The sequence below is a fragment of the Denticeps clupeoides genome, chromosome 4, assembly GCF_900700375.1.
Source record: "Denticeps clupeoides chromosome 4, fDenClu1.1, whole genome shotgun sequence".
Lineage (NCBI taxonomy): Eukaryota > Metazoa > Chordata > Actinopteri > Clupeiformes > Denticipitidae > Denticeps > Denticeps clupeoides.
The window spans coordinates 19518776-19544987 of NC_041710.1; the positions used below are offsets into that span (position 1 = coordinate 19518776).

The 26212-nt window shown below is 42.4% G+C and overlaps 1 protein-coding gene across 2 annotated transcripts in view; it reads left to right on the plus strand.

Moving 5' to 3' along the window:
• Positions 1-26212, plus strand: part of ctnna2 (catenin (cadherin-associated protein), alpha 2) — a 331524-nt gene that overhangs the window by 299969 nt on the left and 5343 nt on the right. For both annotated transcript variants that reach the window (XM_028975730.1, XM_028975731.1), the window contains 6 exons: positions 10927-11019; positions 12175-12331; positions 13313-13513; positions 20535-20686; positions 22738-22851; positions 25855-26036. In XM_028975730.1, coding sequence (XP_028831563.1) covers positions 10927-11019; positions 12175-12331; positions 13313-13513; positions 20535-20686; positions 22738-22851; positions 25855-26036 — 899 coding nt within the window. The remainder of the gene's footprint in view (positions 1-10926; positions 11020-12174; positions 12332-13312; positions 13514-20534; positions 20687-22737; positions 22852-25854; positions 26037-26212) is intronic.

The following is a 26212-nucleotide window of genomic DNA, read 5'->3' on the forward strand; positions in this document are numbered from 1 at the left end:
AGGTCCCCACTGGCACCACCCTCTACCCATCTTCCTCCTGCTTACCTGAAGTATGGTACTCCCACCTACACCGTCCATCAGCTCTGGGACATCAGACATCTGGGGCACAGTCTGGAATACCTGGTGGATTGGGATTGCTATACCCCCAAAGAGGGATCCTGGTTCACGTGCTAGATCATGGCCGACCCTGCTCTAATCCAGGATTTCCACAACACCCATCCATGGGCCTCCTGGCCCATCCGTTGCCGGGCATTGCAGGGGGATCTCTGTCACATTTCCGGGTCCATGTCCCTGCCAGCAAATAGCGTACAAGCGCCCATCTGGAAACAGACAAGGAAGTGGTTGGTCTCCTCTATAAATACTTGGCCACCATCCTGGATCCTTGCCTGAACCTGTTTCTTTGTTGCTGCAAGCCTATTCTTTGGCTTTCTGATAGACACCTCACAACATTTTTTGCTGTTTGGACTACCCTTGTCTGCCTGCCATTTGTATATTACCTCTTGCTTGCCTCCTGATGTCACTCCTGCTCAATCCCTGTGTACTTCTGCCATTGCCATTGCAGACTCCCCTCTGAAGATTCCCCTCTTGCCTGCCTCTTTTTCCCACAATGCAGCCATGGTAAAAACGAAACTTATTTATCACCGTGGTATTTCTTGGACCAACGGCTGTACTTTGTCCCTGCATCTATGCACTCGTCAGCCTCTAGCCCACTAATCCCTGCCCCAGTGCATCCCTTCCTGCATCCCTTGGACTTTTTCTGCAAATGTGCTCTTCCCCTGATATTTAGTGGACTTCAAAGAATGACCTGTAGTTCAGAATGTCTCCACTGTGTCCACAGTCTTACTGAAGTGTTATTTGGTTGAATGGACATTTTGTTTTACTTAATATGAGTTTCATTAAATGGTAGTAACAAATGCAGAAAAATCTTTAAGAATTTTGATTTGGGTAAAGTAAATCTAGATGCCAGTCCAGTGATTTTCATTGTATTAAAACTACTCATTCCCTTCCTCTCATCTGGTCTAGCAATGCTCATGTTATGTTTGTGAGTGATGGCGTATAGCATGTGCTGTGCATGTAGCCTCCATACTAAGTACCAAAAATGCTGCATATCTGTATCGGGCCAGGCCAGACTGTTTATGCCACAAATTATAACCTGATTATCTGATTAATACACCCTCTGGACATTGCTACAAACCCCTAACAGACTATCAGAAAATATTATCAAGGTTATGACAAAGAATGACTGAATGCATTAGAAGATCATAACGGCCCCTCAACATCCACATAATTTAAATTGTTTTTGTTTATTTATTTTTTAGGGGGAATTTACAGTGCAATACCACAAAATCCCCTTTAGACCAATAGGTCCATTGCTACAGGCTTCCAGCATCTTAATTAAACCTGCCTGAAATTAATTGGATGCACAATTTATGGCTTATTATTGCTGTGAAAGTTCTGTACCTATAAAGTATTGGGCTTGAAGGTTTCTGTTAATTGGAAACCTAGGGCAAGTGTTATATCTGTACAGTTAATGAACTAATTAGATAAAACAATATTACAGGAAATTGTTCACCGTTTGTACTTTCCAGATCGAATTTTGGCTGATATATATGTTTAATCAAATAAAATGACTATAAATGTTAAAAAGGAAGCAAGTATGTGACATTAGCATAGTGTTTTACTCTATTAGACTTTTGTGTGCCATTAAGGACTGTTTTTATTACTGTAGCACTGCAGTTTGTTATTTTGTCTGTTTCATATTCTGCATCATATAAAGTGTACACACACACACACACACACACACACACACACACACACACACACACACACAGTGGCCTTTCACTTTCTCCCACGCCTCTCCTGTTCACACCTCCACTTACCGGCACAGAGTGGATTTAAAGCCCAGCTGCTGTCCACAATTTGCATTCTGGGAGCACAGCTTCCTGGTACTGTTACTCAAAATACCATTCTTTTTATTCCCTTCATATGCATACGCAATAAATTTTACAATGCTTTTAGTCATCCAGGAACTAGCTAGTAAAAGACAGGTAAAATTTTCATTAGAATAAAGGGGTTTTTAGATGGTTAAAGGCAGCAAGCACAGTTTTATTTATTTTTTATAAACCCATGTAACTGCTCCTGATGTATAAAAGAAAATAGTTGCATACCGTATTTCTAATTTAACTGGGGGAAAAAAAGAGTACAATGGTTTCATTTTTTTCTTTAATGCATGTTTATTAGTTTTTACGATTTCATTTAATATGCATCAAGAGTTTCCATTAATATCTTGGTGCAAAGATGACTGGCTGGTAACCTTTAGCAACTGTGTGTGTGTGTTTGAGATTGCACAGAGGGAGTAATCTATTTCTAGTGTATGTTTGCCAATGCAGATAAATTCTATGTATATGTCAGCAGAGGAGACTTCACTTGCCACCAGATAAGATTATAGCTGAATGGGGAGCTGACAGCATGCTCTGGTTGTCAAGGGGAGTTTGCCGGGAGCTAATGCCATTGCTAAATTTTGCATTTTGGTATGTCTGCAGAATAGCAGAGGTTCCACAGGTGGTAGAGGTATTGAGATTATGGAACGCATTTTACATTACTGGGAAGCATTCATGTGCAGTCAAAAGGCCAAGATTCATGAAGAATTCATAAAGAACCTTGGGTCACTGCGACTGTGGCACAGGTCTTGAGTCACTCATACAGAGCTTTTACAAGCCCGTCCTAGGGTGAAGGAGCCAGTAATTGCTTCCCGCAGTTCGCTGAAAAGCGACTAGTGCTTGATTGACAGCTCCTCAGACATTTTGTCTAATTGGAGTGAAAGAGCTTGTCCATTTCCGGAAGCTTCCACCCGCTACAGTTAAGAGGTTGCGAAGGAGTATCTGTCCGGCCAGAACATGCGTGATTAGTCTTCATGTGATTCTCACTTGTAATTCACATGGACTAAAAATAAAAACACATCTAGAGTATGAATGAGCTACAGCTGTGCAATACAGATCAGTAGGGTGCGTTGGCATGCTCCTAATGCATTGTTTCTTGTGGAAAGTGCACTTTTTAAATCATAACCGTTGAGTTTTCTTAAATACTGAGATAAATTAGATAGAGCAACCCTCAGTCCATTTTCATAATTGTGCTCTGCTGCCAAACACAATTGCTTGGCTTGCACCCTGCTCAGAGCGCGATCAATACTTCACCGGAACTGGCTTCTCACTGCCCCTCCCTGGAGGATTCCTCCCGCACTTGTTGTTGGGATGTGCCTGATCGCGTGTGAGCTTTTGTGTTGTGTTTTGATGCTTTTTACTCACATTTAGTGTTTTTGATCAGCTCATTGTTTAGACGCTCAGGCATTTTAACTTTATGGGTGCAATGAATGCTATTCAATGAACAAATCATGTAAGAATAAGTGGTGCAGTCCAATCTGGAGCAAATTCATACATAGATGCCAGAGGAAAATTTAGTCTCGGTCTGAGTTAATGTCAGTACCTGAAGCGCTTAGGGAGGGCTGATAACTTCATGATCTCGTCATTACTCTGAGATCACGTTTACCTGGCAGGTTATTTCTGTTGCCAGAAAAACACATTATGTTCCAGGATTTGTAGCAACAATCATGATTCATGATTAATCTATGGGAAATAATGATTCATGACCAGACTAGACTATGTAAATCCCATTTATAGAGACATTAGTCAATATCACAATACTGCAGCCAGACGTCCATCTGACTCTGGTTTCCTTCACATTGTCTTCTGGTCTTACATTGTTGCAGGAATGAGGGTCTCTGACATGCTTTTTTTCATGCATTCCATGTTCTCTGAAGTAGTTGAACTGAATGTATGGACTGAATTTTTCAGTAGTTATGTTTCAGTGTATGGTCCTCTCCCTCCTGGTCAAGCTGCTAGCACACCAGGCTGCCTGCCGCAAAGCCGATAACTGAAAGAGTGTCAGGAAAATTAACTCCACCAGCCTGCTCTTTTACTACCATTACGGCAGCACTAAAGAATACCACTGCAGAGGATTATGGGTAAAACCACTCCTCTGTGTGGTGCTGAATCAAATCGTCAGTTTCACCCCCCCCTCTCTCTCTTTCTCTATCTCTCTTTTTCTCTCACGGGATGAAGGGATCCAATCTGCTGTTGCCCACTTTGCCTCAGTTGTGAGGCCAAGTAGGCTGCCCTGCATGTGCAGGATCAAGCATGTCCATGCCGCTTTATGGGTTGTTTATATTGTTTTCAATTACCTTCCCATGTCCCTTGTTGAGCTCAGTAAATTTTAACACAGTGGGGATGATTCTCCTGGCGCCCGTCTCATTTATGGCTGTTCCTGGCTCAGGTACCACCGCACACTCTCTGTCCAAGCAGAATTCATCAGTGCCAAGATAAAGTGCGCTTAGGTACTCAGCTTTACATTCTAGCCTAGTCCATAAGAAAAGGAATAAATCATTTCATTTTCATTATCATTGATTATCTGCTACAGGGTGGAGTGAAATGTGCTAATAACATTTCTGTTTTTGGATATATATGTGAATAATTTTTTTGTATCCTTCTCCCCCACATAGTTATGTGTGTATATCAACACAAAGCACCCGTAACAGAGAACACTGCAGTTCCCAACCTCTGGCTTAGTGTAAACAAGCCTAAAACTCATATAAACCTGTCAGTATTTGGAGGTGGAATCACAGTGGTTGTCAAGGAGACACATCTCGGTGGCTCACGGTGTCCTCTCTTCTGAATATGTGTGTGTGTGTGTGTATGGTTGCAGTGTCTCTGTGTATGAGAGATGCTTAGGAAGCAGGCTGGCCCAATACTGTTTGTAATGTGTGAAATGTCATCTGATATTATATATGATTCATAAACAGTAAGTGGCCTAGTTTTAAGAATATTCACCCAATCCCACCCCCATAATTGGCTCCTCAAAATACCTGCTCTCTGTCTCGCGATGGTTAAAGAGGACCTGTGACCTCCTCCACGTCTCTGTCTTGTCATATGTGGTTTTGCCGCAGTAAAAACAGTTGTGGCATTTTATTAAACACCATTTGAAGTGCATGTAACATTACACCAGCCGACGTGTCAGGTTTTTTTTTTTTTTTTTCGAACGCAGCCACCTTTTCAGCTGTTAGATTGAAAGTGGACGGTTTGTTCCTCGCGCACATGTCTGTGATACGTGGTTCTCCTCTGAAGAGAAAATCACTCTGTGCTAATGGAGGAAGACGCAGGCTGAAAGTGCTGCCACTCAACACACTGCTAATGCAGTCGATATCCAATCTGGAGCAAATTCCTGTCGTTGCAACAGAGTCTGAAAAGAAAGCGGATCTTAGGGAAGGGTGGTAACTTCAGCATGAACACTTCTTGACTCTGACATCATGTTTGAGTAGCAAGTTAATTCTGTTCAGTTTTCTATGATCTCGGCCACCATTTCGGCCACATCTGGATCTATAAATAATGATTCTAGACTATGAGAATTCCATTTATATAGTGATTAGTGAATATTCATGACCTGGATTTTCTTCATATTGTCTTCTGATCTTTCATGAGCCCAAGATCTGAGGTACTACAACATGCCTTTTTCACATGTTCCTTGTCCTCTTCTCAATAAGACAGCACTTTTTTTCAGTCACAGCACAAAGACTACAGTTGAAAATCTGGTCTTAAAATGTATTTTTGGGCTTTTGCTGTATTTTAAATAATAGGTGTCAGTCAGTGAAAAAAACAACAATCCACTTTATTCATAGTCATAACTTTAGGCCAAGTAATTGTTTTTTTTTTTTGCAGAGATTTCTGAGATCTTGGTTTCAAGTTTTTTTCAGTAATACCAACTGAGGGTGGAAGAATAAATGCATTAGATGTTGTTTTAAGGCTTTAGGACAATCACATGTATTAGCATGTTAGTGTACTAAATATATATTGTTGTTGCTATATGTAGATCTTTTGTCTACATTTCATCCTTCCTTTCCATCCTTCATTCCTTCAGCAGTATCACTTCAGTGTAACCAGAAAGTAGGCATGCAGATCACCAACTGTAATTTTCTTTTGTCTTTTAACACAAAAGGGGCAAAATTGTGTTCTCTCTTCTCAGTATATCTCAAAGAAAGAAAGAAAGAAAGAAAGAAAAAATAAGAACAGAACATAATGAATATTGTGAATTTAACTCATTTGCTGTGGAGTGAAGTAAAAAGTTGCTTTTGGACGCACTTTTCAGCAGGTTTGCTCTGCCGTTGTTTGTCAATTGGATGCTTGGGGAGGACTTAATTATGGTACTCCACAAACTGCAGCCTTGCAGCAGTAAACACCCAGGTTTGGTGGTGGTGGTGGTGGTGGGGTAATGCAGCCTGACTCCCATACAAGCTTGGTGATTATCATTACAGCACCAGCCTCCACCAGGAGAGTGGGCTGTAGCTCAGAATGTCTGGTCCTACAGGGCCGTGTGTGTATGTGCATGCTTCCCTTAGATTAGTTCTTGGCCACCAGGGATGAGGAGTGATTTAGGCTCACTTCTATTCTGATTTAGGCACTCCATGCTGGACTCAGTCAGTACATTATAGTCATCAGCAATTTGTTGGCGCATGGCTGCCGAGGCTGGCTGATTACTTCGTTCCTACAAACTTTAAAAAACCAGTCCAGAGGAGGAGCCCAGAATCCATAATGCTGCAGGAGAGGCATTAAGCAGTTTTTAGACTCATACACATATTCTGCTCAATGTATCAGATATCACTTCAAAGATGAGTCTAAAGTTTAAGGACTAACACCAGGATAATCTTGTAACTGTGTCCCGAATCTCTCACCTTAAATGTGTGAAGAAAAGTCGTAGTTCATTCAGTTTAATGACATTTTTGTAGCCCAACCCAAAATGGGATTCCAGCTCCACTCCATTGGTAGTAAGTAACCTAAGACAGGGGACAAAGGTGTCTTCCTCAGGGGGATTCTCTGGGCTGCGAGGGGACTTAGGCTGCATGAGTTGAGGCTGTGTATTTCCCATGAGATCTGAGTGGGATTGGGGTGTGTGATGGCTTGCGGCTGCTGTGAAGAAACTAACCCAACGACTGTCAGCTCTACTTTCAGCCAGCGGGCATCTGACCCAGTTGAGTCAGCTGGCGGCTGCCAGTTAGACGGAGTGTGTTAGGGAGACACTGAGGACAGGAAGAGTCTAATAATAACCTGGACGGCCACAAAAGCACCTGCTGAGCTAATGCTAATGCTAAATGTTGGTAAAGTCAGGATTTTATTGCCATTTCAGCCATCTACATGCATAGTAGAGGTGTTGAAATTAATCGTATAATCAATGCATCGCGGTGCAGATGTGGACGATTCTGCATCAATGCACTGCAGAACATAATCGATTACATCATAATGACGTTGCTTGGTGATTTTCTGGTGACAGAATAAAAATTCTTGTTAAAAAGTAGTGCCGGTACAGTTCTAAGTCCAAGCGTGTGAGTGTTCATTCTACCCCTAGGAAACACACACATGAAGCGGGAATGGAGGAAAAGCTTAACAATCAAGGGATCTACAACACGACATTATCGTCTTAACAGGAGTTTAGATAAACATGGCTTTTTTTTTTGCACTGAGCTCTGTGTTCAGTCTGAAAGTGGCTTTAGATTTTCTCCAATGAGCAGAAAAGTGGTTGTAAGGTTGTAACGGGTTTGGGTCGGTGTGTAGTGGAGGAAACTCTGGTGAGGCATACAGAGAAAGGAGGCCCACTGGGTAGAATCATTCCCCTTGGAAAGCATAGGCTCTTTGCATATTGACCTACTACTAGTATATACAACTGTTACAAGGTGGACGCCGACATTGTCATCACGTGACAATGTACAAAATGTATGAGATGCATTGCAATGCATCGATATCTAAGAATTTGATAATGATAATCGAATCGAATTGTGAGGCCAGTGAAGTTTCAAACCTCTAATGCGTAGTGTGTAGCAATACCATGAACTGGAGATCCATTCCTGATCCTGAATGAGGTCCCATCAGGAAGTCCAAGATCCATTTACAATGAGGTGTTCAGGCCCAGCTGGCTCAGCTTTCCTGTCTGATGCTGAGGAATGATGGTGTTGAATGCTGAAAGTCACTGAACAGCAGCACGGGTCCCGGCCGTCCGGGAAGGATAATAATGAGACAGCAGGGCACAGCCAGCTTTATTTCAAGTAGCTGTGAACTAGCCTAGATAGGGGGTGGATTAAATATTCATCTGTAGAAAGGAGGACAAAGATTAATACCCATTTTCCCTTCTATTAAATATAAGAATGAATCAAAGCATTAAACTTGCGTCTCTATGCTTTGCCAATCCCTCTCCTGCTGATTTGTTTAATTTTTGAACAAGCGAATATTAATCAAACTCATAAGGTTATTTCGGACGGGGTGGGGGCAGGTGTGGAGGTTGCGTCGTGTCAGCCCTGCGCTGGAATGTAGCGCAGGAGCAGCATGTTTACAGGTCTCCTCTCATAAATCTAAGTCCCAGCTTCCCAGCTGTCAATTGGAGGAGGGGTTCATGGGGCAGAAGAAGCCCTCCCGCCTCCCCGCTGTCGAGGCGCTTAACAGGTTGTATGTGTGCGTGTGCTCCAGCAGAGCACTCGCCCATTCGTATATGTCGACAGCGTGATTTATTTGCATGGGGTCCGCAGCACACCCTCTCCAGCGTGGCCCCAACTCAATGTCCACACAACAGAACAGAATTACAATTGCTACAGTATTTTCATGCTCTTTAGGTTTATGTATCCTGTTCGTTCACACAGGAAATCCATTAAGTGGACTTCTCAGAGGAGCTGGGGAGGGCTGAGTGAGGTTGACCACTGGTCGCACATTATCACTGCAGGACACATTATCAAGCCGTCACATAAAGGAATTTTGAGGACCAGTGACCTTCACTGTGCTTATTATAATGGTGACAAAAGTGGAAAAAATGTGGATGTCTTTTTTTCAGGTAGTTTGTTCAGGTACATTGATCACTTCATAATTAACAAGGGTATCAGGAGTTTAATGACATTTTCAAAATCAATAGTTCCATTGTTCTTGAAAAGAAAATAAAATAAATGACAAAGTAGCTGTCTCCTTCTCTCTCTCTCTCTCCAGTCCCTCCTAAGCCAATACTCATGAATTTCATTTCAACATCCAGCCCTGCTTTATTCTTGTGAGCGGCCAAGAGGGAGATGCAGCTCTTTGAAGGAATTAGAGAGTGGACAAGATTCACAAAAGAGGACCACTTCTTAAGATAATTGCAATTAGTATATTTGGCTGGACACTGTGTGTTGGCGAAGGGCCCAGGTCCCAGTATTGAGCTGTGGGGTGCAGGCAACACTGGCACGGACTCCTGGCGAGTATCGAGGGCCAAACCATTTATTACTGGATGAGGGGAGGGTGTGTCCAGTGCCAGATATGGGCCTGACAGATGCCCAAGCACACATGCGCACAGTTTCCGACAAGAACAATCCATCACAGCATTCAAAGCTGTCACACGTGAAGAGGAGAAAAGGGCAGAAAGTGAGAACCTTCAAACGCAGATCTGATTTACTTCAGTTTAGCCCTGAAAGTGACATGCTTGCAACAGAGACTCTTTGGCGAAGATGATACCTGCCAACAGGCGTCTGTCAGCTCAGATCCTATTCCATCCGGATGTGTAGACGACACATGGCTGTATGCTGAGCACTTGACAAGATTACATTGCCATAATACAAACCCGCGCTGTGATAAAGCATGCTAACATGCATTACGCCATGACCCAGTCATTCACCCCATACATCTGTGTGATGAATGAATGACGATGAATTAATCAAACAGCACACAGCAATTGTAAAGTGTAATTGCGTAATTGCCTAAAATTAGAAAAAGAAGAATATGTCAGAATATTACCCTGATCCCCTGATGGGAAGGATTTCAGTCAGAGATAGGGATTTTTCAGGACACTGCTCCCAGCTGTGCTGTACGCGCAAAGGGTGAGAACGGTAGAGGAAGAGGAAGGAGGGGCTCGGGCAAGCAGACGTAAATTAAGCAAGGGGGCGTTTCGTTTAAGAGGCCATCTGGTGGCTTAATTATACAATGAGGTGTTTTTTGCATCAATAAACCTGGCTAATTATTCAGGCATACTCAAGCAATCCCATAATGAACCCAAAGCACTCTGGGTATTTAAACTAATGAGTATTACTCCTCAAAATACCTGATATTGTTAGCCAATTTCCATTGGAAGGTACAAATCACTGTGCACACTGCCACTACATTGGAGCATGGAAAGGGAAGGACCTCCAATTAGGCCTCTCGTGGTGAAACTTGTGACATTTGAGGATGATTGTGTTTTGTAGTGCTGCCACAGGGAATTATGCAGTGCCGCATCTGCCACAGCAACACCTGGATAAAGGTGCAGTTGGTTATTCTTGGGGATGGGTGAGCTGTGGCCGTTTCACTCTCTCTCAGTCATACACCATCACAGTCTGTAATAAGCAGTGCTGGCCAGTAACGTGTTACTGTAATATTATTCTTTTCTTATATAAGGGATTACAATGTACAAAATATCAATAATATTACAGTAACTAATCCATGTTTTACTTACTGAAACGGTCAACCACAACAGAAAAAAAAATTGACAGCAATATGTTTTCAGCTGCAAGGTGAAACAATGCAGCACAGCCCACGGTGCAGCACACAGAGGTATTTTGGAGGGAAAAAAAATTATTATATTTTGTTATTACTTTGGTTTAGTATGCTAATTAAGATTAAACTTAATCCCGAGCAACACTGATAATAAATTCTTTGAGACCGTCTGACAAACATATAAATCAGAGTCAATATGTATTTGGATCAACAATTCTGTAATGTTTTGCTTAATGTACTTTGTAATCCGACCATTAAATCCCTCCTGCTGTTCACATGAGAGGAAGCGGTTGATAGGTGCATTACTGTGTCCCTTTTTTCATGGCTGTTCCTGTTTGTTTTGCAGGTGGCAAACCTGGCCTGCTCCATCTCCAATAATGAAGAGGGCGTTAAGCTGGTGCGCATGGCGGCCACCCAGATTGATAGCCTGTGTCCACAGGTAAGGGCACAGTTGGCATCATGCCACCGCAGACAGGTGGTCCGGCTCATCAGAGTGCAGAGTGCATAGGGTGCCAACCTCTGCTAACAACCTTGCCGATTTAGCCACTTAGCCCCAAAACCAGTCACGCATCATCTGTGAAGGCTTCAGGAAGTGACCTCTGCATCTGGTTAGTTGACCTTCTGTAGACCACTCAGATCCAGAATAGATGTGGAGAGCCAGAGCGACTGAGCAGAGAGAGAAGAGCCGACTTGTGCCACTCTCCTCAGGAATCGGGCGGAGGAGTGGGCGGTAATCGATACTCTGTATCCAGGGTTAAGGGTTGGAGCGCTCTCACAGGCAAACCCTGCACTCGCTAATGGAACGGAGGAGCCGAGGGGAATGATTCTTTAAGATTCAAGGTGCAGCCTTCGCACAGGCACCACAGGCTCACCCACCGAGATCCGCTTTTGATAAACTGACCTCCGGCAAGCCAAGGCTACCATTAAAAAACTTTGGAAGTGATTGCAAGTTCGTTTCATCTGCCTCTTGGCAATGGCACGCAGGAGAAAAAGGAGGGTGCTGTAGGGAACAGGCAGCTGGCTTGACAGAGCTGTAAATTTAAAAAAAGAACAGAATAAAAAAAGGAAACAGGAAATGCGTATGGTTTTCTTTGTTGTGCAGTCGGGAAAGGTTGATCGTTGCCGCTCGCAATGCAACTCATCAGATGGCCTGTCATTTTTCCATCGATAGATTTCCCAGACATTGCGGCCAGACACAGGAAAGGCAACGTGTCATTATGATAACAGAAAATAAATAAAAGAGAGACATTCTCTGTCATCTGAGTCAGACTCTGTCTTAATCCAGCCATTTTCCTGTCATTCATAGTGCCTTCGAGTTCTTGAATGTGGTGCTTGTGTAAATTGTATAATTGAACGATGGCAGGAGGAGATGTCTGGCCGCTCATGACGGGCATCTCCAATTACTCAGGACAGTATATTTACTTTTGCTCTTCCAGATCTTGTTCCTGTGGGGATCTGTGCATTATCTGTAGCAGTATGGGCCTGGCCCAGGGTTGTGAAGTCCTAATTGGACATGGTATTTTCCCAGTAGTGATGAGCTTGCACACAGCAGGCTGGAAATCAAGCCACCTCACCCCAACACTATATCCCACAGGTCATCAATGCAGCTCTCACTCTAGCTGCCCGCCCCCAAAGCAAAGTAGCCCAGGACAACATGGACGTCTTTAAGGACCAATGGGAGAAGCAGGTGCGCATCCTCACCGAGGCCGTGGATGACATCACTTCCGTGGACGACTTCCTGTCTGTCTCAGGTAGACCACATAAATCCCCCACCACCACCAACCATTAATGCATTAGTTGTTTTATCTGGAAATTGACTCAGGATAATGAAAAACCTTTTTCTAAGGAGAGGAAATTAGAAAGTTTTTATGTATGTTCAGCACTGCCTATTATAATCCAGCAGAATATTTAATTTAATAAAACTATTATCCTCTTCTATGCCATGTATGTGTTTTAAAATACTTTGGTGGTAGTAGCCTAGTGGGTAACACACTTATCCCTGCGGACTTGCGGGGAGGGGGAGGGGAATTAAAAGGGCTCATTGCTGTGAAATCAGTTGACATGGGCGGGGGGGAGTTGCTCCAGGGGGGAGAATGTCCCTGTAACTACTGATTGTAAGTCGCTCTGGATAAGGCCGTCTGATAAATGCCATAAATGTAAATGTAAAACATTCACATTTAATGGAGGATAGCAAAGTTCAAAGTGTTAGGCTTGTACCGTGTCAGACCGTGACATGGGTAAAACATTCTCTATGTACTATATCTATGTTTAGTTTGGAAACAGGTAATAGTATGTATCACTTCTGCGAACATTAAATGTGTGAATGACAGCCAACAGTGTAAATCGTGGTGAAACACACTTCTCATGGAGAGGCTTTTTGTTGTGTGAAGTCTTTGTAACTCTTCTGTGGTGTCTAATCAGATTCATCTGTGTGTGCAATACAAAGTGTTCTTTTCTAAAACATCAAATTCTATAAAAAAAGATTCTGATTATTTTGCTTATCATCATTCTCTGTTCCCCACACTGGGGATTAAACATGTTATGTTTGTGTGTGATCTCTGAAGGCAGTTTGCTTTGCAACACAGAATTTTTTAATAATTAAGTGTTCTTTTTCCCACCAATATATCATATCTAATTTAATGACTCACTTCTGTCTTCTTATTTCCATTAATTTTGCTCTCTTATTCTCTCTGTCTTTCTCTCTCTCTGTGTCTGTCTTTCTCTATCTGTAGAGAACCACATTCTGGAAGACGTGAATAAGTGTGTGATTGCGCTGCAGGAGGGGGACGTGGACACATTGGACCGTACAGCGGGGGCTATCCGTGGACGTGCCGCCCGTGTGGTGCACATCATCAATGCTGAGATGGAGAACTACGAGCCAGGCGTGTACACTGAGCGTGTGCTGGAGTCCATAAAGCTTCTGTCCGAGACTGGTGAGCCTCAACGAGCACAACCACCATCATCCAACAATGTTTTCAACTATCTTCCAGTTGTAAATAATGATCTTTTCCCCATGAAATATCTGGATCTAAAAACTGTAGTAAAGTCATATTTAACTAGTTTACACAAGAGGTAATTTTATTCCTACTACGAAAATGATTATTATTGACTGTCATTCATTGTGAACAATGCATTTAAACACACAGCAGCTGTGAACATTAACAACAATCTCATGGTCTACAGGGAGACCACATGCGCACCACATGCAGAACAGTTTAAGAACCAGTGATAGAAGATTGCTGATTATAGGATATGCTATGTTATGTGTATATAAATTAAAGTATTTAGAGGTGAAAACCTGATAGATTTGTATCATTTCGTCAACAAAAGATTCCCAATGCACAATACGACTTACTGTTCAGTGTTAACTTTCATTTGATATCTATTTATCCATTTCACCCAAAATGTCACTTAACCTCCAGTAGCACTAAACCCTAAATTAATGTACTCAACTTTTTCTACCCTAGCATTCCTGTAACATCACAGCACTCAAAATATTCGCCTTATTTATTTACTATAAGATGCAGAATTCAGGAAAACACACTGGGAAAATCACACCAAAGTTGTGCTAACTGCAAGCCGGCATGCATTCAGCCTGCGTACTGGGGGATAAATGCTCCCTGTCAGGCTGGAATACGCTGCCTTTGCTGCTGCTGTAAAGGACTGGATCCATCTCTGGATGGATGGAATGCGAGGGCCAGAGATGCCACCTGTTCACATTTTGGCTTGTTTTCGCCTCTCATTCATTTTTCATCTGTTACCCCATACCCAACCTCCTTCCATATCTCACAGGACATTGCCAGCTTTCACGCGGCAGCAATTTAGGCTCTGACAGACAAGGCCAAGGGCCAAAACATGCCAAAGTCGCATGTAACTCTGAGATTGGCTCCCGGTTTATGCAGCACTCTCAAAATCAGACTTTTGGCAGAGCCTGTCAATATGAAAAACTATGTTGCTGAACAAAAAAAAAAGAAAGGACATTTTTGATAAAGTTGTCCTTTGCTCAAATGGCAGCGATTATTGTTTGAAATCCAGCAATGTGAATGGCTTGAAAATGAGTGCGCACATTATGATTGCATTTGGCACCATTGTGCCCCGATTCCTTTGTTGTATCTGAAGCGTTAGCCAAGCGTACCCTGGCACTTTGTCAGCCTTGTCTGTTTATGCTCTCTGTACTCCCATTACTCCAGCAGAGAAAGTAAAGACACTTAAACTCACAAATAAAACATAGTCTGAAAAAAATGATAGAGGCACGAAACAAACCCGACATTTCCCTAAAATTACAAGCTGCTGAATAATCATGGCCGGTTGAACTCTCCAAACTCCCACTTCACCCACTGAAACCCTGACATCCGCAGGCTAATTGTCCTCCGTTGTGAGCGCACGTGTACTCGACAACACAGCGCGGCTCTGTTCCCCCCCCCCGCCCCACCCGCCCATGTCAACTGATTTCACAGCAATGAGCCCTTTTAATTCCCCTCCCCCTCCCCGCAAGTCCGCTGGGATAATTAAGAGGTGCAATTAACTCCCCTCTCTGCTCCTCTTGTTGCTGATGTCTCACGAAGAGCATTAAAAGAAGTCACACGTGTCATTAGTGCCAGCTGGGGCCGCCACTCTCGCGTAAACACAAACATAAACAACAGCACAAACATGCCAAACAAAGACCCTCCCCCTTTCTCGCTCTCTTTCTCCACCACTGGTTAGCTTTTGGGCCACACACAAGCTCACGCATCCCGACACACTCAGGGGCTCAGGCTGCGAAGTCACAAGCACTCAATGTCACAGGGGGACTGGAAAGTATGAAAAATGGTATTAATTCTCTGGGCACTGTTCTCTCCTTATCAGGGGTTATTACAGGCTAATGTGAGCTAAACATAACACTACTGAAGTGATCATGCCAGTGGCTTCAGTGAAATGAGAATAAACTGCCTTCTCTAGCCGTTTTCTTAGGCGGGGAAATTGATAAAAAAAAGAGCATAACAGTTAATGTTCTTAAGTTAAATAAAAGGGGGGGCTTACCTCTGTATAACCTTCCAGGGTGTTTTGCATGCTCGATTGATGGTGCTAACTGAATTGTAAGGGACAGGGCTCCCGGCTCATTGTTTCTTCTTTATGAAGAGACTGTTTTGTTTACAATACCACCACCTCCTTCCTCCACGTCGTCTGCTCTCGCTGCCGTTCGGGCTGCTGTGCAGATCTGATAGGACCATAAACCACTTCGTATTGATTCGACTGGGCCCTCCTCAAACCAGCCCCAGTCCATAATAGGGTAAATGTCAATGGATTTTAGTAAGGTCAGACTGCTTAGGTGCTCAGAGAGAGTGTAAGGAGAAGGGATGGCCACGGACTGAGTTTAATCCATTTAATTAAGTCATTTTGCTGCTGTAGGTCTTTTCTCCTAAGCAGAATTGCATAATTGAAGTCAGCTCTATGATTTATGTGTTACATGGGACCTTGTCCATGAACACCTCAGCTGACATCTTCTGCAGATGTGAGAATACCCCAACTTTCTCTGGAGGAGATGTAGTGTGTTACTACTGCTAGCAGATGTATATATAATCACCGCAATTTTCCGCAATTTTGCTTTATGGTGCGGGACCCTGTATTGACAGAAGTCATAGTGGGAAATGGCCACAAATCCTGTGGGCACATTGTGGCCTTACTGAACTTGTGTACCCTTTTCATAAACACACTTTCTTAAACACTGGCCATGTGAATTGTTGACCCACAGCAACAGTTCATGACCTCTGCAGTGTTCTAGTCTTCCAGTTTTTGGAAAATTGACTTGCCAACTCTTCCGGGCTTGACCATGCTGAATTGGGATTTGACCGTTGACTTCTTCTAATTCCAGCCTTAACGGAGTCTTGAATTGTGCTCCAAATGAGATTTACGAAGCAGGAAGTACAGGCAGCATGGCTCACAGCTCTATAAACATGAGCCATGGCCTGCTGACAGGCTACACATGGGCCTCAGGATTGAAGTTTGTCCTTGACGGGGGAAATCGATAACCTAATAGGAAACTGGTGATGGCATTTCTCTCTCACCCTCATTTTGTCTCTCTGCAGGTGTCTCATTTCTCACCCCATGCCCGTAAATAATTTTCACTTTATAAATGTTTAAAAAAAAAAGGAAAGGGGGAAAAATATTTATTTCTATATTTTATTGTGGTGTTAAGGTCAGGGGGAGGGTGGATTATATAATGTCATGTAGTGGGCATGTTATTGTTCCATTTACAGTGTGTGAGTGGCATTTTTCTTGTCACGGCATTCGGCACCAGAAATAGCTCAATTCCATGGTTTGCCCACGCACAATGAATGTGAGTACATCCTATCCATGTACACAAATGCTGTGGATGACTAGTTTCATGGTCCATAGTTCCTGTTAAATGGACCCTGAACATTTCTTTTTCAAAAATCCACCTCTAAAATGAATATTGGATTTCTGTGATATTTAAAAAAATAAAAACAACTAATTAGCAGGAAGGCCACTTTAAAGCCTTCCAAAATTTGATGTCATGAAAATGACGCAGTAGCTTTTATTCCGGCAAGAAAGGATGTTCTCAAGTCTAAAACAACTGTGAGCAAGAGTCATTGGCTGGCTGATTTGATTGTGGCATGAGACTTGATTTTACCAGGAAATGAGATTGTTCTGACTGGGGAGTAACAGAGACAGAGGGGTTCACATTCCAGCCCCTGGTTGGTAAGCTTGTGAACTGACTGAGGAACACGTCTGTCCTTCAACAGCATTGTACCATCAGCAGTCACCGTGACTTTACTTACATTTTTTTTTACATTTTAGTGAAGCTGGTTTGCAGGATACCTTTTACTGAATGTCACTACTTTTCACTCCATGATAGACTCCATGAGGGTCCCTTAAACACCTGCAGCCGATCCCTGTTCTTATGATCATACTTTAGCCTTACTTGGCAAATATGAAAGCTTTGCACACGAATCATTCATATTTGACAAGTAAGGCAAAAATATGAGGCTACAGATGATAAGAATTAAGAGCCGTTTGGGAGCCTCTCTAAAAAAGAGCCAAACTTTCAATCACTATTGATGTTGATATTGATTGATATTGATGTTCTGTAGACCATCCCAGCCTTGTGCAGGTCTACACCTTTGTCCCTGGTATCCTTAGAAAGCTCTTAGATCTTGCCAATAAAGGAGAAGCTGCAGTCTGATAGATTGGTGATGGTTAAGAGCAGAGGACACATCTTGTTGTATGCACCGTGCGCTGTGCTTGCTGTGTATCATAATGACAGTCACTTTCACTTCACGTTTTATTATGCAAGTTGCTGAATCTTATTGAGATTCCATGGTCACTAGTCGCCGCATCACATGCAGTTTCTGTTCTGGAAATGAATGAACAAGAAAGTGCTGGCTGGGTAGTTAGCGGTTTCTTTGATTTTCTTCACCCCCTGAAATTCTGCTATAGAATGTCAGCACGTTCTTCTGTTTAAATTCACTGAGCATTCTGCCTGCGTAGTATATTGTTTTTGAGACATCATTTAAATTCTTCATTGTGCTTCCCTGGCTTCTAACTTCTCACTCTCTCCAGTTTGGACTTGAAAAGAGGAGGAGGAAAAAAGCTTATTTTTTACAAAACCGGTCACAATTAATCATTTTTCAGCTGCTGTGAGTGAAATGTGTTCCTCACCATCAGCAACTTTGCTCATTAACAAGTGGAGAGCATTTAAATATTTCTATTTAAGACCCTCTCCTCGCAACCCAAAATCCTATTTTACGCTTCTCTAGTAAGTGGATTAAAATGAATTAAAATGTACTTTAAAAAATGCTGAAAAAAGTCTTTTCAAAAGTACCTTTTTGATTTGGCTTAATATTGTCTCCACCTCGTAATAGTCAACAGTCACAATTTTATAAATGTGTCTTTTTTTAAAGCCTCTTAATTGATTCTGCTTTACACAGCCAAGCCACTGAAGCCTGGATAAATATAGACTCTAGATGTATTGCATCTAGATGTAAGATTTAAAAGATCCCACTTTTATGTTCCTTCCTTAATTTTACTGCTATGCCCTGTTTTTGATTTTTGGTTTGTCCTTATATCTCTTATATGTTAAGCCAGCATTTTTCTACATGAACAGCTGCTTTGGTGATTTGATCCGATAGAGGGTTCTAATCTCTTAGCAGGATAATGAAAGTGCTTGATCTCATGTCTCAGTTTCCAAAAACCCTCCACTGTTCAACGCTGATAAACAATGCATGCAACTTTCAATGACTTTTGAAATGATATGTGAAACGCTAAAATGTTCTGTCTTTCTAATACAGGTTTGTGTTTAGTCCAGTTTTAAGGTTCTGATTACTTCAAGTCTCAGGCCTAGTTTTAACTCCATGTTGTATGGCTATTATCTTTGTATGAAGTATTACATATTTAATCAATATAGTCAATAAAGATCATATTCTGATTGAGGGAAATAATAACACAGGAACAATAATTTAGTTTTTCTTCTGTAAGATACAGATATGTGTGTTTTCTCTGTTTATTTAAAACTGTTTATATAAAACCCAGGCTAGCCAAGCTTAGCACATATATTTCCTGCCATTTTTAAGTGTCTAGTAAATAGTATTTTTAAAATAGGTTTTCTGCCTGTTTAGTGTTGGTGTTCCATGTGTGATTTTCCATGTTCGTCCTGTGTTCAGGCCAAAGTGATTTAGGTCAGGTTAGGTTAGGTAAACGGTGTGTGTGTTTACCTTGCAGTGGACCTGTCCAGGAGATTTTCCTCCCTTGTGACTGAAAGCTGCTGGGAGAGGTCTCCTTGCTACCATGAACTGTGCCTTTAGCAAAAGAATGGAATAAGAAATGCCTGTATTTTTCATTCATTTTTCACCATCTCGGATCCAGATTTTCTTCTTTTTCATATGGCTCTTGGTATTGCTATCTTTTGCACTCTTTACATACTGTTCTGTCAGGTTATGCTCCTTTCCCTTCCTACTCTGACTCAGGCTCTGCTCTGAAGGCTTTTTCTTCAGCTCTGGTTGTTTGTTTTTTGTACTATTGCCATCATTTGGATTTGGGTCCCCGTTTTCTTTTTCTTTTTTGTAAAGCTGCTTTGTGACAATGATATTAGTCACTGGATTGAATTGGACTGAAACGAGTCGAACTGAATTGAATTGTCCAGCTCAGCAGAATGACTCTGGCATTTGAGTCAGGCCTCTTGCGTCTGCAAGTCAACTGAGGTGAAGACAGTCAGGGTGTGTGTGTTATTGAGAGCAGACCTTGCAGGGAGATTCACTTTCAACCAGTTTCAGTGGCTGCCGGGGCCCGGGCTCCACAGTTGGGCCTTTGAGATGTGCAAAGTGTGCAGCAGATGAAAACAGCAAGCATTTTATTAGCCCAGACACATAGCCGACAGCCTTACTTTACAGAGTGTGAGTGTTTGCACAGCGTGTGCCCTCAGTTCATGTCAAACTTACAGTTTGCTCACAGAGCCTCGTTCTCGTCTCTCCACAGTCACAGTGAAGCAGAAGTATAAACAAAACACAAAAATGAGCTCTCCACCCCTACACTATCCTGTGAAGTTAAGTGTTTAAATCCATTCATCACCTCAGTTCACTGTCAGTCATGCAGGGTCTGTCTGATTTGGGCGTTGATACCTGACAGGCAGCATGTCTGGCCCGCGAGGTGAGGTGGTTAATTGGCATCAGAAGGGCACTCTGCCCACATCAGTGATATTTCAGATGACATTTCCCTTTATTTCTGCTGTACAGTGGCATGTTAGACAGGGGACTCCTGCTCCAGATGAATGTGTCTCCTGCTCGTCGTGTCCTTGCTCAGACGGCAGCGTCTCCTCCTCCCTCCCCCTGTCCCCCCTCACAATCTCTCTCTCATATTGATGTGCTTATGCCCGAGGGATATCACAAACTTTTGAAGGGTGCATGTACTCATTCTCCATTTCACCTCTTTGTCTGTCTCTCTCTCTCTCTCTCTGAGCAGTCATGCCTCGTTTTGCTGAACAAGTGGAGGTTGCAATCGAGGCTTTGAGCACCAATCCGCCTCAGCCATTTGAGGAGAACGAGTTCATCGACGCCTCGCGCCTTGTCTATGATGGCGTGCGCGACATCAGGAAAGCCGTCCTCATGATCCGGGTATGTTCCACTTCTAGACCCCCCTATACTGCCATTTATCTTCACATTTGTACTGCTTTGTGGTGATGCTTGTCCAACGCAACGAAAGGACACAAAACAAACAAGTCTAACAGATGGGAGGCACTAAATGCACACAGGAAATGCTTTGTTTCCCAAATTCATCTTTTTTCTGCTTAGTAGTTTCCATTCGCGAATCCCAGAGCAAATCATCTTCTTTCTCACAGTGTCCTGATCCCATTTCAAAGAAAAAATAGGTGAACAATAAAATCCCCGACACTGAACTCTCTCAGGCGGGGAGGGCATGCAGCCCCCTCCAAGCACTGGACTGTGTTTAAGAGGAGGATTCTGCTTTGGCCCTTTTGTTATGAACCTGTCTAGGCCACGCAGAGTGTGACACTTAGTCCTCATTCACTGCATTCTATCAGCACTTTCGTACAATTTTCTGCGTGTGCCTCTCAGTAGAGTTTGAGGGCAAAAGAGGGCAGAATACATCTTTTCCAAAGATAGCATAAAGCCCATCTACTGTTGTGCCCCACTTGACTTTTGTGTTTCAGTATAAAAGTACAGAATAATTGAGAAGAAACTCTTTAATGGGGGAATTTGTGGTCTTCTGGTATCCTTACAGGGAAGCATCAATGAAATTCAGTAGTGATCACCTACATCATTTGAAGAAATATGCACACAAACAGATTTGTTAATGACATGAGCATAACTAAATGGTTGAAGAGGGTGTGAATTATGATTATCTATCTACGAATCATCGGAAAAACACTAAAGTAGAACATACAGTTATACACCTTTAACTGGTAGTTTAATGCATACAGGTATAGATTAATGGCAATATAATTTAATAGAATATAATTTAAAGTTAAATGCTGGGCATTTAACTTTTTTACTTCAGAAAGAATACAATGCATGTGAATGTGTATAGTATACTTGCATTTACCATTGCTACTGACACCAATATTAAAAATGTTGTATTGACCTGAATGCAGGACTTTTTTTTTTTCTCAACGTAACATGGAAAGACTTATTACACATCCAGTCCTTTTTGGTGTGCAACAATTTCTGAAACCCAAAGGTTGAAAAGATGATGTTTCTATTAACAAAGTTAAAACATTTTTGAGCCAATAGCAATGACTGACAGGTCTCATTTTTCCTCCCTTTCTCCTATGTATTGATCCAAAAACCACAAATCATTTGAAAAGGGTCTTGAAAAAACAGGGCTTGTCTTTTATTCAAGGGTTTAACATTTGGCCATTATGATGAAAAGAAAAATGAATCAAGATCTTACTCCCTTGCTTTTAATTTTTAAGGACTTCTGGGCACATTCTTACATTAAAAAAACATTTTGGGAGATATTTATTTTATATATACATAGTTGTTAATTTACGGTTCTCAGGGAGCCACCATGATATATACAAGAGACACCTGGAACTTCAAGGCTATGTTTTGCTTGTTTTGTTGATCTAAAGATGACCTGGGATTCTGATCAATAAGACCTTGATGTGATTAGTGTTTGCAGAGTAGTTAAAAGGCCATGGCTGGTCCTGCCAGGCAAACACAGTGTCTGCTGTTCATCCCAAACAGGCATCTGTATGTTTCAACATCGCTTTGTTAATTGGAGAGACAGTTTGGCGGAGCTGTGCTGATCTGGAGCAGTTTGTTTTCCATGGTTTTGTCTGAGGACGTAGAGGAGGGGGGAGACAATGCTCTCACAGTGGACCTCCGGGCACTTTCCCCTCTGCATGATTTTGTTTGATCCCACTTCGCCAGGGAATGTCTTGTTATTGTGATGCCTATAAACTGTGGGACTTAAAAAACAATGATGCAAGTCTCTTGAAACAGACAAGTTTGAGTCTGGCTGAATTATTTATAGCAATCTGACTGATTTCATTTCAGGGGTGGCTCGAGGTTATTGCGGGGCTCCTCATTGTGGCTGGTGTTCCTGTGGAAGCAGATCAGGGGTTGGACAGATAGAACTGATCTTTGACAGAGAGGGTTTGGTGAAGCTCATAATGATCTCTCCCTCTACATTGTTCTTCCTCTAGACACCGGAGGAGCTGGAGGACGACTCTGATTTTGAGCAGGAGGACTATGACGCCCGCAGTCGGACCAGCATTCAGACCGAAGACGACCAGCTCATCGCTGGACAGAGCGCCAGGGTAATTAAATAAGAACTTGAGCAATGGGCCAATAGGGAGTTGAGGTGTAAAATGGTTGAAAGTAATGGTTGATAATTGCTTGTCTACGATCCAGTGGGGAAAAGCTGGGTTTGCAGGGTTTGTGGATGCAAGGGGGTGGGCTAGTTTCAGTCACATTACTTTCAGAGGCGCAGTGGGCTGCTTATGGGCCATTAGGAGGATATCAGCGGCCTGCACTCCACAGTGGGCTTCTGGCCTGGCAGGCTCCTTCAGCACAGACAAAGAGGGCCAAGAGTCCATGAATGCAGCGGAAATGATGCTAAGGGAAAATAAAAACAATTGGAGATGAAGTGATAAAAGGAAGTAGCCTGGGGGGATCTGAAGCAGTGAACAATGGTGTTACATACAGAACAGGGCTGCCAAACCTCCCTAAGATCCCTAAGATGTAAGGATATTTCGGTTAATGTGTCTTCCAACAATACATATCAGAATGAGAATGTCATGTTTATCATGATTCATATGGTCTTACTGTCTGTAAATAAAAGGATATAAACGAAGTATACTCAGACATAAAGAATATGTTTTAACCCCAGACCATTGAGTTTCTTTGATACTATCTGTAAATTTTATCAATCATTTTATAAGACACACAGTGGGTTGTATTTCACTGATCACAATGCTAATGTCGCATCAAGTATGTTTACTGGATTTATAGAAATAATAAATAAATCTGTATCATAAAGAGGAGTATCACGGCTGGGTGGAGCCAGACTCGCAGCCTGCACCAATCAGCGTGACAGTGCTGCTGTGCTGCTGTCCATGATTAGGGCCCCGTTAACAGACTGCAACAGCATTAATGTGCACACAGTGACTTCCCCTGTATTTAGTCCTTAGTTCTGGCGATCGCCACATGCCTGCAGGCTGATTTACGTTGGTTGCTGTTTTGTTGCCCCTTTTTTGGCCATCGCACCATTTTCTTTTGTGTTGATCACGATGTCCAGACTCAGTGCTTCTTTCCTGCTTCAGCCCTCATACGTGACAATGAGAAACTAACCAATCACCCAGCCCCTTTTCTGTTGGTGTGTAACAATTTCTGAAACCTAAAAAGATGGTGTTTTATATACCAAGTTTAAAATGGGAGTAGCCACTAGTAATGATTGACAGCTCTCATGCCACTCCCATGAATACACGATAGCCAGATGTTGTGCAACATCAAATCTCCAGTGTTTCCCTCTGCTGTCTACTCTGTTGTCCCCTGCACACAAGGCGTCTACTGAGCACTAAGACAAATTGGGAGATTATCATTATGTTATTTTAAGCATACTGATGAACATGCGGCTGGAAAATACGGTCTATGCAATCTATTATTATATTTAAATATTATTATATTATGTTGGTCATTGGGTAAGTTCTGGTTTATATTTTGTTTAATAATTTTAATAACCCATATGGTTAGTTATTTTAATTCATGATTGTATTTTACTATAATGCTAGTGAGTTACTCTCTCATGTGTACCCGATGGTATAATTTCCTGCAGTAAATGCACACAATATGTAAAGGGTTAAATCTGATTAAATGTTATCTGGCTGGCGCTCTCACGCACCCTAAAATGGCACAAAATCGCTCTTTTAGCAGCATGATTGGATAAGCGCTCTGATAGGTCAGCCATAAAATTGAACTCTGAGTGTCCGGACAGTTTATTTCAAATGAAACAAATTAAAGTCGTTTCTGGCTGCCTTTTCCCGGGCACGGAAAAGGGAGCACTCTAATCCGGACAGGCGCAGGCTGGTGTACAGACGCGTACAGAGGGGGGGATTTGCTGTCGTGCTAAGCTGACTGGGCTTTCGCTCGTTATCAGAAAGTAAGGAACGGGGATTTGGGATAAGTGAATTCTGGAAAAGAAAGGAAAAAAGAGAAACGATTCACCTACTTCTGCAGTTCCCTGACATCCCAATCAAATGCATGGATCTGCTCTCTCTTTCTTGAACATCAGCTCCTTCTCCCTGTCAATTTCATTAGACCCTTTTTTCACACTCGTCTAGTCCTGGGGAACAGGGAATCGGCACTATCAGTTCTGAGCTCTTGCTTCGTGCCACGGTGCAGAGGCTAAATAATGAAGGTTAAATAAAAGATGCTTGGGGGGGGGGGGGGGGGGGGGTAGCAATCGAGCACACAATGACGGAATTAGGAGAGTGTCCGGGAGGTCAGCTTGCTTCAGCCGGCCACTGGAGGACATTCAGTCCTTCATCTCCTACAGGGACTTATGATTGATTTCATAAGTCTTAATTAAGATCATTCTTTTTCTGGAGCTCTTAATCTGAGAAGAGTGGGGAAAAAATAGATCATGAAAAAACTATGTACCAACTTTTTTGTTTATTTCTGCTGTTCTAAATTGAACGGACTGCAAATTGGTAATAGCTAAGAACCATGACTTTAGCATCCAGAACTACTCTCTAATAAAGTAGACTTTACAGTGTCCAAAAGTAGCGAGTGCCCTGCTCAGTCTCTTGACATAATGTTGAACAAATGCATTATTCATTCACTGGTGTAAGAAGTGAAGCAATTATACATTTATCTCACAAATAATATTGCGCCCCAGCTGTGACTGTGACCTTCCTGCAGATTAATGCCTTTTCGGACCTGCTCTGAATCGCCACGGAGACCAAATTTATTCCAGCGTGACAGAAAAAAAGAGAAATGGATTTTCCTTTTATGAGTATGGGATGTCAGGGGGTTTCAGGAGGCCCGGTGATTAAGTGTTAACTTTATAACTTTATTCAGCAGCATCGCTCAGAGGTTAAATAATGTCAAATGTACAACTGTACATAAGGGATGGGCGGAGTATAGATTAAAACATACAAAGATGCAATTTTTGAATTATAGACTCTAGAGATTGTATTGGTTTAAGATTTGACTTCATCTTATTTTGCCCACTTTCAGTAAATGTAGGCTTGCAAATTTTGAAATGTAATTAATTTTCAGTAAATCTGAATCAATATTAAGTCATCAACTCTCCCTTTCAGGCTATAATGGCCCAGCTCCCTCAGGAGGAAAAAGCCAAGATAGCAGAGCAGGTTGAGAGCTTCCGGCAGGAGAAGTGCAAGCTGGACGCTGAGGTGGCGAAGTGGGATGACAATGGCAATGACATCATCGTCCTGGCGAAGCAGATGTGCATGATCATGATGGAGATGACAGACTTTACCAGGTACAGCATGTATAGAGGATCAAGTAGCAGAATTAAAACCATGGACAAGTGAAGTGACTTTGATCATGTGGTAAAAGTGGTACTGGTTAATTCAGAGTGGGATACATCTGGCAGAAAGTGACCAGTCATGTCTTAATGTCGATTAGTCGGAGGAACGAAAAATGGAGAAAAAAAAA